Source organism: Nicotiana attenuata, unplaced genomic scaffold, assembly GCF_001879085.1.
Source record: "Nicotiana attenuata strain UT unplaced genomic scaffold, NIATTr2, whole genome shotgun sequence".
Lineage (NCBI taxonomy): Eukaryota > Viridiplantae > Streptophyta > Magnoliopsida > Solanales > Solanaceae > Nicotiana > Nicotiana attenuata.
The window spans coordinates 1,099,032-1,110,709 of record NW_017670250.1 but is presented as its reverse complement, the minus strand read 5'-3'; the positions used below and the strand labels follow the sequence as shown (position 1 = coordinate 1,110,709).

The 11,678-nt window shown below is 41.1% G+C and overlaps 2 protein-coding genes across 2 annotated transcripts; both read left to right on the top strand.

Annotated features, from left to right (window-relative positions):
- Nucleotides 1–221: 221 nt before the first annotated feature.
- Nucleotides 222–1,625, top strand: LOC109236669. The gene is made up of 3 exons (XM_019402865.1): nt 222–708; nt 821–1,099; nt 1,192–1,625. Exons 1-3 carry the CDS (start codon nt 222–224, stop codon nt 1,623–1,625), a joined length of 1,200 nt encoding a protein of 399 aa, XP_019258410.1.
- Nucleotides 1,626–5,124: 3,499 nt separating this feature from the next.
- Nucleotides 5,125–5,541, top strand: LOC109236668. Its single transcript, XM_019402864.1, has one exon. It carries the CDS (start codon nt 5,125–5,127, stop codon nt 5,539–5,541), a length of 417 nt encoding a protein of 138 aa, XP_019258409.1.
- Nucleotides 5,542–11,678: the final 6,137 nt, after the last annotated feature.

Genomic DNA, 11,678 nt, shown 5'->3' with positions numbered 1-11,678 from the left:
TTCAAACCTATTCACTGTGGGATTCGACCCCAACCCTGTTGGGTTATTATATTTGACACCGACCGTCTTACACTATTTATTTAAGTGTAATTTGAGCGTATCAAATTTTGGCGCCGTTGCCGGGGAATACGGTTTTGAAATCACTAATTAGTGTGTGCTTACTTACGTCTTCTTCTATTCCATCACACTTTGCTTGCTTTGCTTGGTGTTACTAGGAAAACATGTCCGAGTATGATGAAGAAGAGAATCCTTTTGCGGATATAGATGAGTATGTTAAGGATACAAATGCCATTATCCCTCCAAGAGTTGATGCTGCTACCTTCAAAGTGGAACACGGTCTAATCCTAATGCTCAAAGCAGAGGGGTTCTTCAGAAATTCCACCGATGATGATCTGACACAACATCTCAGAAACTTCTTGGGTGTGTGTGCGATGCATAAGCAGAATAACGTCTCAGATGGTGCTCTAAGACTGAGGGTGTTCAAGTACTCACTAGCCGGAGAGGCATGGAAATGGATCCAAAATCTACCACCTAATTCCATTCATTCTTGGTCTGAACTCGTCCGAGCTTTCCTAGCTAAATGGTTCCCGCAAAGCAAGAAGTCTGAGCTCCGGGATAAAATTTTCTTATTCAAGAAATTACCGGGAGAACACCTACATGAGGCATGGGATCGATTCAAGCTATATTTAGTGAGGTCGCCGAATCATGGTTTTCCGTATGCTATCTTATTGGAGAAATTTTACATGGGCTTGCATCCTATGAATCAATCTATAGCCAAAAATACAGCTGATGGATCTTTTATGGATAAAATATTTGCAAGGATCACACAAATCCTTGACAAAAATGGCAAAACATAACCAAGCTTGGCACTCAGAGGACACCAATGGTGGAATTCCATATGGTAATCCGTCCTTGACTATCATGATTAAGGCGAACCAAGAAAAAGATCAAGTAATTGCCGGGCTTGCCACCAACGTTAATGTGTTGACGAAGATGTTCACTGAAAGCCAAGCAAAAAAAGTGAACATGGTGGAAGATGTTCAACCCATATCAAATGAGGATTTCGAGGACGCTAATTATGTAAACAACTCTCAAGGAGGTTATCAAAGACAACCCTACCAAGGTTCAAGACAACAAAACCAATGGGGCCTAACTTAGGGTAAGGCAACCAACAATGGCGAAATGACAAAGGTAGTTCAACTCAAGGGAATTTGAGTAACAACAACAACAACTTTTCAAATCGAGGTTCAAAAACCTATGTTTCACCAAAGGGGCAATATTCCAACTCTCCGCATTGGAAGGAAAGTTCTTCAAGTGATTCCAAGTTGGAAAACATGCTTGAACGAGTATTGCAAAATCAAGAAAGATCCGACACTTCAATGAAGAATATGATCGAGCTTGTGGGTTCTCATACCGTATCTATTCAAAAGCTGGAGATGCAAATGAGAGATCTATCAAGAGAGCAAAATCCGAAGCAAAAGGGCACACTCCCAAGTGACACAATTACAAACCCAAAAGGTAGTGGGAGCGGTCCAACTTCTCATTGTATGGCAATCACAACTCGGAGTGGGAAAATACTTCAAGGAGAGAATGAGCTAGTGGTCGAAGTGGAAGATTCTGAATAAGAAGTTGAGGCAGAAGCTAAGGTACCAATTGTTGATGAAGCTGAAAAAGTCACAGAAGAGGTGAAAGTTCAAGATGTGAACCGGTGAAGAGGTTAGGGAAAAGGTGAAAGAGACACCAAAAACTCTAGCATCATTCCTAGACCTCATCCTTCTTTTCCTCAAAGACTTGATAGAAAGGTTCATGATAGCAAACTCGAAAAGTTCTATGACATTTTCAAGCAATTGAAAGACATGATCACCAAGAAGTACCCCCAAGAATGAAGTGGTGAATGTGACTCACCGGGTTAGTTCCATCATTTCAACTGCCACCGTTCAAAAAAAAGAAGACCCGGGAGCTTTTACCATACCATGCACTATTGGGTTGCGCGATTTTGCAAGATCTCTTTGTGATAATGGGTCTAGCATCAACTTGATGCCTCTTGCTATTTACAAACAAGCGGGGTTAGATATGCTGAGGCCTACAAGTATGAGGTTGCAAATGGTCGATCGTTCAATAAAGAGACCGGTGGGTATTGTCGATGATGTTGTTGTGAAAGTGGGGTAATACCTCCTTCCCGCCGACTTTGTGATCCTTGATTGTGCTATTGATAAAGAAATCCATATCATTTTGGGGAGACCATTCCTTGCTACCGGAAGAGCACTTATGGATTCGGAACGAAATGAGATCAAGTTCCGAGTTAATGACGAAGAGGTTATCTTTCAAGCGAGTAAAGGTATGAAGTTGCCACATGCATATGAAAGCATCTCAGTCATTGATGTTCTTCATGAGGTAGAAGATGCAATCTAGATGAAGATGGAAGAACAATGCGTTTGTGAGGCGTTGGCGGCTATTTTAGTAAATTTTGATGGTGAATACATGGAGGGGTACATGGAATCGGTGATTGCATTAAAAGGACTTGGGTCCTACACTTATGCACCTAAGAAACATTCTCTTGACTTAGATAATAGAGTCACTCCTCCCTCCAAGTCTTCAATTATTGAGCCGCCACAACTTGAGCTCAAGGCACTTCCACCGCACTTGAGGTATAAATTTCTTGGATCTAATGAAACTCTACTGGTAATCATTTCTTCTTTGTTGAATGATGTGCAGGTAAAACACTTGTTGAATGTCCTAAGGGAGCACATCCAAGCCATTTGGTGGACAATAGAGGACATCCGAGGGATTCTCGCCGGAATTTGTGAGCACAAGATACAATTGGAGAAAGAGAGAAAACCAAGTGTGGAGCATCAAAGAAGGTTAAACCCTTCCATGCAAGAGGTGGTAAAGAAATAAATCATCAAATGGTTAGATGCCGGGGTGGTCTACCCATTGCCAATAGTTCTTGGGTGTGTCCGGTGCAATGTGTGCCAAAGAAAGGAGGCATGACTGTAATTCAAAACGACAAAAATGAGCTCATTCTAATGAGGACAGTGACCGGGTGGAGAGTTTGCATGGATTACCGGAAGCTAAACAGTGCTACTTGCAAGGACCATTTCCCTATGCCTTCTATTGATCAAATGCTTGATTGGCTAGCGGGAAGGTAATTCTATTGCTTCTTGGATGGATATTCCGGCTATAACCAAATCAATATCGCCTTGGAAGATTAAGAGAAGACAACAAGAGAAGACAACATTCACATGTCCATATGGGACTTTTGCCTTTAGCCGTATGCCATTTGGGCTATGCAACGCCCTGACCACTTTTCAACGGTGCATGATATCAATCTTCTCGGACATGGTGGAAGATTTCCTAGAGGTGTTTATTGATGACTTTTTTGTAGTGGGTTATTCCTTTGAGCATTGTCTTGACAACCTTAGACAAGTGCTCACAAGATGTGAAGAACCAAACCTTGTGCTAAACTGGGAGAAGTGCCACTTCATGGTGGACGAGGGCATTATTTTGGTCCACAAAATTTCCAGACAAGGCATAGAGGTTGACCGGGCAAAGATCGAAATCATTTCCAAACTTCCTCCACCCGCTTCAGTAAAAGGTGTCCGAAGTATTTTGGGGCACACTGGCTTCTATAGGCGTTTCATCAAGGACTTCTCAAAAATTGCAAATCCCATGTGCAAGCTCCTTGAAAAAGATGAAATGTTTATATTTGATAATAAGTATCTCAAAACTTTTGAGGAATTGAAAGAAAAGCTCACCACGACACCTATTATTGTCACACCCGATTGGTCCCTTCCATTTGAAATCATGTTTTACACTACTGGTGTATCTATTAGGGCGGTGCTTGGTCAACAGCATAACAAAATCCTTCACCCTGTCTACTATGCAAGCAAGACACTCAATAGCACTCAAATGAATTACACTATGACTGAGCAAGAACTTATTGCCATTGTCTATGCTTTTCAAAAATTTCGGGCCTATTTGTTGGGGTCCAAAGTGATAGTTTATACCGATCATGCTGCTCTTCGCTATCTTATGGCAAAGAAGGATGCCAAACCAAGATTGATTCGGTGGGTCCTTTTGTTTCAATAGTTTGACATTGAAGTCAAGGATCAGAAAGGGACAAAAAATCAAGTTACAGATCACCTATGTAGGCTTGAAGAGGCAGGGAGACCAAAAGAAGACCTTGACATCAATGATGCCTTTCCAGATGAGCACATATTGGCATTGTCTAGCACCTTCGATCCTTGGTATGCCGACATCGCTAACTTTTTGGTTAGTGACCATGTTCCTGATGGATTAGAAGCTTATCAAAAGAAAAAGTTCTTGCGGGAATGTAGGCAATACTATTGGGAGGAACCCTTTTTGTTCCGTATTTGTGCCGACAACATCATTTGGCGGTGTGTTCCGGAAGATGAGATTATGCCATTTCTCAAGGCACGCCATGACTCCCCGGTTGGGGCTCATCATGGAGGAAACCGGAAGGCGGCAAAAGTGCTTGAATGTGGCTACTATTGGCCATCGATCTACTAAGACGCCAATCAAATGGTCAAGGCATGCGATCAATGTCAAAGACAAGAGTTAATTTCTAAATGACATGAGATGCCTATGAACTTTGTAATGGAGGTCGAGATCTTTGATGTGTGGGGGATAGACTTCATGGGTCCTTTTGTGAGCTCTTATGGCATGGCATATATCTTGGTGCCTATGGACTACGTATCCAAGTGGGTCGAGGCAATTGCCTTTCCCAACAATGAGGCAAAAAGTGTGACCGCTTTCTTGAAGAAAACATATTCATGCGGTTTGGTATCCCCACAGCCATCCTTAGCGATGGTGGTTCTCACTTTTTTGACAAGGCCTTCACCGGGCTGCTTGAAAAGTATGGAGTCAAGCACAAGGTGGCCACACCTTATCATCCTCATCGAGTGGCCAAGTTGAATTTTCCAATAGGGAGATCAAAAACATCCTAGCAAAGATGGTTAATGCAAACAGGACTGACTGTCAAGGAAGCTAGATGATGCGTTGTGGGCATATCGCACAACATTTAAGACTCCTATTGGCTCCTTACCATACCAGTTGGTTTTTGGTAAGGCGTGTCACTTACCAGTGGAGCTTTAACACAAAGCCATGTGGGCATTGAAAAAGTTGAATCTTGATTGGGTCGAAGCTGCTAACCTAAGAATGACACAACTCAATGAGATGGAAGAATTTCGTCTCCATGCCTATGAGAGTGCAGCCATGTATAAGGAGAGAATGAAATTTGTTCTTGAAAAGAAGATCTTGAAGCGGGAATTCATATCAGGCGACTTGGTCTTACTCTTCAACTCAAGACTCAAGTTTATTTCCGAGATTTGGACTGGCCCATTCAAAGTTGTGAGTGTGTCCCCCTATGGTGCTATTGAATTGGAGTCGGAGGATGGAACTCGAACTTTCAAAGTAAATGGCCAACGAGTTAGGCATTACCTCGGTACCATAGGAGAAAGGCATTTGTTAGAACAATTTGCTCTCAAGGATAGTCCTCCACCAGTCCCCACCACTGAGTAGCCCAAACGGGTCAATATCGTCGTGCCGCAACGTTAAATCAAGCGCTTCTTGGGAGGAAACCCATGTGTGGTAACAATCTTTTGTTAGAATTTTTATTTCGGTAGGTTTAGTTGTTATTGTTGAGCAGGTTAACATGTGTGTTAGAATGCAGGTAGCCCAATGTACCATGAAACACGGTGCAAGGACTGATGTAAATGAAGAAAAGAAGGTTCTGTGGTTTGCGGCAACTATGCGGTCGCATAATGACTTTGCAAACCGCAGAGTGGCCGCATATACAGTCAGAAAAATGGCAAGTTGGGTCCGAAGAGATGCGGAAATATTTCAACTTCTGCGGCCCGCATATCAACTATGCGACCGTAGAACGCGTCGCAAAGTAAGGTTGAGCTACACTGTCATTAATCCATCGCATAACACATATGCAACCGCATAATCTGTTATGCGATTCACTTGCCCGCCACAAAATGCACAGGTACAAAACCCTAAACCTTTCGCACACTAGCCACACTCTCACTCTCACTCACACACAAGCACTGTACAACACGAACAAAATCAAAAACAAAAAAAAAGCAAGGAGAAGAAAAATAAATGACAAAAAACACACAATCACACAAAGAGGATCGGAATTGCATGGAGAACTCACCTCGTTCACATCTCAGAACCGATTCTTACATTGCTCAGACCTCTGGTACGTCATTTTCCTCCCTCTTTGTCGTAATTATGAGAATAATCTCATGTACTCGAGACCCCTTTTTCCCTTTCTTCTCAAACCTTTGATGTGGGGATCTGGGTGGGTAATTTGTGGGAAATTTCTCAAAAATTGAGTGTTAGGAACTCTATGCGGGAGTGAGAGTGAGGTGAGCATTTTTAACTGAAGAACACGATTTTTGTGGCCCGCATAATTGGTTTGCGGTCCGCAAAGTCATCGCAATTCGAACCCTAGGAGGCTTGATGAAAAGCGATTCTACGACAGAGTTTGCAATTGCACCCGGTGCTCGGTGCCTCATCTATCGTTGCGTACCAACTTGCCACTAAGGGACTCGGAACAAATAATGTCAAACTTTGGCCATGGGCACATTGCCAGACAATTGCAAATACTGACTAAACATGAATATGATGCTGGGCCGACAAGGCCGTCATAACTACTACAGCTGGAAAATCAACAAAATATACATAAAAGGTCTACAAGCCCAACACACTGCACTAACTGATAGGATATGTGTACAAGACTCTACTGATGGATATACTATGATCGGAACAGGGCCACAGTCTACTCATAACATATATATACATATATATACAAGATATACATAAAGCTCTAGACCCGGCAACTCCGAAGGGTATGGAGCTTACCGATTAAGCTGAACTCGGGCAACACCTAATGAGGAGGTATACCCGTCTGTCTGTCTGAACCTGCACGCATGAAATGCATTGCCCCCAGAAAAGGGACGTCAGTACGAAATAATGTACCGAGTATGTAAGGCAATATACTGAAAGCTGAACTTGAACTGATAATATAATAACTGAAAGTAATTGGAAGTCAAAGATGATCTGAAGATATGCTTACCTGCTGATATTGACTCAACTCTCTCAATATAGTAAGTAAAATAGTTATCCAGCCCTATAAGGCTCGGTATATATATAACTGATCTGCCGCAGAAGGCTCGCTCATAGGCGCTCGGCCATACTAGGCTCTGTATCTCGACCAGCTGGGCTCGCTCATATGCGCTCGGCCACAGTAGGCTCGGTATATAATTTACCATCTGATCTGAGGTTGTCCAATAGGGGCCTGCCCATTGATTATAGCTCGATGGTAATGAAAATACTTTAATACCATATATATAAACTCTCTGCTCTCTTGACTGGAAGAAGGAAATACTCAATTGAATATGAAGTCCCGATAAAGATAATATTGTATCTTGCGAGACTAGCAAAATATACGTAAATTTCGGTATATGAATTTTTCTTTATGGCTCATTAACAAAATCCTGTAATGACAAGATCATGCAAAATGAAAAGGGCTTAGCCTTAACATACCTGGAGTAGGGAAAACTTCGTATAATATTTTGTTGGAAAACCTTCGTTGATTGAACGAAATTTGCCTTTGTTCCATAGAAATTCATGGACGAAAATATTTTCTGGTTCCTAAAAATTTTGAAACGAATAACATTGAATTCATTTGATTTTGGAGGAAAACATTTATGGTTCTTCTCAAGTTTGAAAGAATAACATTGAATTCATTTGATTTTGGAGGAAAACGTTTCTGGTTCTTCTTAAGTTTGAAAGAATAACATTTGAATTCCTTGAAATCTTTTGGAACGAATCAGCTTTGGTTTGGAAGGAAATGGGTTTCTGCTTCTAATGTTAAAGCCAAAGACAGAATGTGTCTTTCTATGGAATTGCTTACTAAGTTTCTAAAATTAATCCCAAGTCATATTTGCTAAGACATAGTCATGTCTTAGTCATGCTCATAATTAGCCATTTGGCAAGAGTGACTACTTAGTCATCTCCAACAAGGTATGTAGGGAATCTTCTTTCTAGGCATGAGTTAGTAAAAGTCTCTCCTTCTTTTTGAATGACTCATGTACTGTAAGGTTTAGTAGTTCTAAATCCTCTCAATGATGTTATCTTCTTCTTGTGCTTTTTTGCCGGTAGCAAGCTCTTTAAAGTCCACATTGTTCTAGTTAATATAATGTGGTCCAAGGGTATGATTCATTCTGAAGTCTAAACATGTTGTATCTTGAAACTGATATATATATATATATATATATATATATATATATATATATATATATAGTCGGCTGGGTATGACACCTATGGGGCAATCACTAATCAGTTGGGTATGTTGAGGCATGATGTGAGATATTACTGAGCCCATGTATGGCCCGGCAACAATGATGTGTGATATGAGGCTACCGAGTCCTCCTGAGGCCAGCTACGCCGAGTACTGTGAGACCGATACAGCCAAGACCTCCTGAGGCCAGATACGACTGAGTCTTCTCTGAGGTCGGGTACGGAGTGATGAAAATTTGCCCAGAAGTGTGGATGAAGATATATTCAAATAATGTAGGGACACAATGAGAGATGTGGTTTTACAAAAGTTTGCATGCATTTACGACCCATGGTCCCTAATTTGGTTTACGCCCCCGGTGGCTTGTCTTTGGTATTAAGTTTAGAATCACGTACTCACATTTCTTATGATATGACTCTGATATACTTGTGCTTCTTGGTCTTACATACTCAGTACAATATGCGTACAGACGCCCTTTCCTTTTTGGGCACTGTGTTCATGCCCACAGATACAAATAGACCTGGTGACTCCCATCCCCAGTAGGTGCACGATTCAGGTGGTCTTTGCTTCTTTGCACTTCTTAAGTAGCTGTGTAGAGGTCAATAGGTACTAAAGCAGATGTCATAAATGTTTTGGGTACTGTTGGACCCTGTCCCAACCAAGTTGTGTAATATATATATTTCTTTTGGCACTCTTATAGGCTTGCAGACTAGTGTTTGGTTCCATAAAAAGGTCTGGCATGACCATGTTAATGAAAGTGATGATCATGTATAAAATTCTAATATTTCCTTTGTTAATCAATTGTACTCATTTTGAGTTTTTTGTAGTCATTACTTGAAGGCCTCGCAACCCTGTTTTCTTATGAATAAAAAGATGGAAGACCATGCATCGGTTCGCACGGGCCTCTAGGCATTCTGTGTCGGTCGCAGTTCCCAAGGTCGGGGTGTGACACTCGAAGATTGATTTGAGATCGAGGTACCATCAGTTGAAGATCCGAGCTTCAGATATTTCGAGGACGGCTTCCGGGACCCGCTATGCTCACTATGAGTTTCTGGTGATGTATTTTTGGCTGACCAATGCCCCAACAACTTTTATTCAGTTGACGAATAGAGTATTTCAGCCATATCTTGATTCCTTCGTCATATTTTTCGTTGATAATATACCGTTGTATTGTTGTAGCTGGGAGGATCATGAGCAACAATTGAGGATCGTGCTCTGAACTTTAAGGGAGAGTTGATTCTTGAAAAGGCCTATAGTTTGCGGTATTCCATTCATCCAGGGGCCCTGAAGATGTACCATGATTTGAGGCAGCACTATTGATGTCAGAGGATGAAGAAGGATATTGTTGAATATGACACTTGGTGTTTGAACTGTCAGCAGGTGAAGTACGAGAATCAGAGACCGGGTGGTATGCTTTAGAGGCTAGATATTCCGGAGTGAATGTTTGAGCGTATCTTTATGGATTTTGTAGTTGGGCTTCCACGGACCTTGAGGAAATTCGATGTTGTATGGGTCATTGTGGACAAACTCAATAAGTCTAAACACTTCATTCCACTCATGACTACCTACTCTTCAGAGCAGCTGGCTCGGATTTACATTTGGGAGATTGTTCGCCTTCATGGTGTGCCCGTGTCTGTTATCTCGGATCGAGACACGCATTTTATGTTGATATCCAATTATTCCCTCATATTTTTTAAATAAGTATATATACTTTCAAAAGGAAATTTTTGCATCATTGCTTAATTTTACAAAAATTATACAAGTATTTTCTATAATTTTTCACAATTTCTAGAGCTTTAAAATTTATTTGCATTTTAGTTACTTGATTATTTATCAATTACCCTTTAAAATTATTTTGCGATGATTAATCATCCAAAATTATTATTTTGAATCCACATATATGTTTCATAATATTTTACTTTATTTTATAATTACATTTGCATTTTTATGCTAATTACGCAATTTTGCAATAATAGCCTAAATTTTATAATTAATTGCATTTGTCATTTATTTAAGGTCAAAATAATTTTCGCAATTATTCTTTCAAAGTGTTGTGTTTCATATATAGCATTTTTTATATTTTATTTAACTATTTTATTAAAATTATTTTCCCTTAATTCCTTGTATTTAAAATATAGCCCAAGTTATGCCAATTTTCGGACCACATTAGTGGGCCAAACACCCCAAAATCCCTGGCCCAATTTCCCCAACCCAAACCAGACGACCCCTTTAAATTTTTAACCCGGGCGGGACCCGTTCTCCAACCCGCCCCACTTCTCGCTCAATCCTGGCCGTTGATCTCAAAGGATCAACGACCCATAGCCTGTCCCTCACTTTTAGCTACCCAAACCCCACGAAACCCTACCCATTCTCCTTAATCTACTGCCCCTAAATCCTCTCTACTCTCTCTTCTTCTCTTAGAAACCATAGTCGTAGTATCTCTAAGCCCCTCCAAATCCGGCTCTAAAATGGAATCAATCATTGATTCACTTACCTATTTTGTGGTGCTCCACTATTGTACATATGTCTGTGGTGTTACTTAGTTCTTGCCCTATTTTTGGCAAGAACTATCATTTCAAAATAAGGCCTGGTTGGCTTCAATCTTCAAGGATTCAGACGGTATTTCGTCTACATACTGGAATGAAGTGTGCTGACTTGGTCAGTCTGTCCACAATGACCCACACTGCATTGAATCTTCTCAAGGTCCGTGGAAGTCCAATAACAAAATCCATAGTGATATGCTCCTACTTCCACTCCAGAATATCAAGACTCTGAAGAAAACCATCGGGTCTCTAATGCTCATGCTTCACATGATGATAGTTCAAACACCGAGCAACATACTCAACTATATCTTTCTTCATCCTCCCCCACCAATAGTACTGCCTCAAATCCTGGTACATATTCGCAGCACCCGAATGAATGGAATACCGCAAACTATGGGATTTCTCAAGAATAAACTCTCGTAACCCATCCATATTTGGAATACAGATTCTGACCCTATAGCCTCAATACCCTATAATCACCAAGAGTAACCTCCTTAGACTCACCGTGTTACACCATATCCTTTAAGCCAAACAAGTGGGGATCATCATAGCGATGGGCCTTAATGCGCTCAAACAAAGACATTCGTTATACAACACACGCAAGAACACTACAAGGCTCCGAAATATCCAACCTCACAAAAACAAATGGCCAAAGCCTGAACATCCAATGCTAACGGTCTCTCCCTAACAGGAATATATACAAGACTCCCCATGCTATCAGCCTTCTTACTCAGCGCATCGGCCACCACATTGGCCTTCCCAGGATGATAAAGAATGATGATTTCATAGTTCTTTAGTAGCTCTGA

Bases quoted from the DNA above. Each gene is read 5' to 3' on its own strand.
- LOC109236669 (XM_019402865.1), top strand. From the start codon at position 222: ATGTCCGAGTATGATGAAGAAGAGAATCCTTTTGCGGATATAGATGAG. The intron at 709-820 runs GTTTTCCGTATG...AATATTTGCAAG, and splicing joins AGTGAGGTCGCCGAATCATG to GATCACACAAATCCTTGACA. The intron at 1,100-1,191 runs GTTATCAAAGAC...GAAATGACAAAG, and splicing joins TGTAAACAACTCTCAAGGAG to GTAGTTCAACTCAAGGGAAT.
- LOC109236668 (XM_019402864.1), top strand. From the start codon at position 5,125: ATGTGGGCATTGAAAAAGTTGAATCTTGATTGGGTCGAAGCTGCTAAC.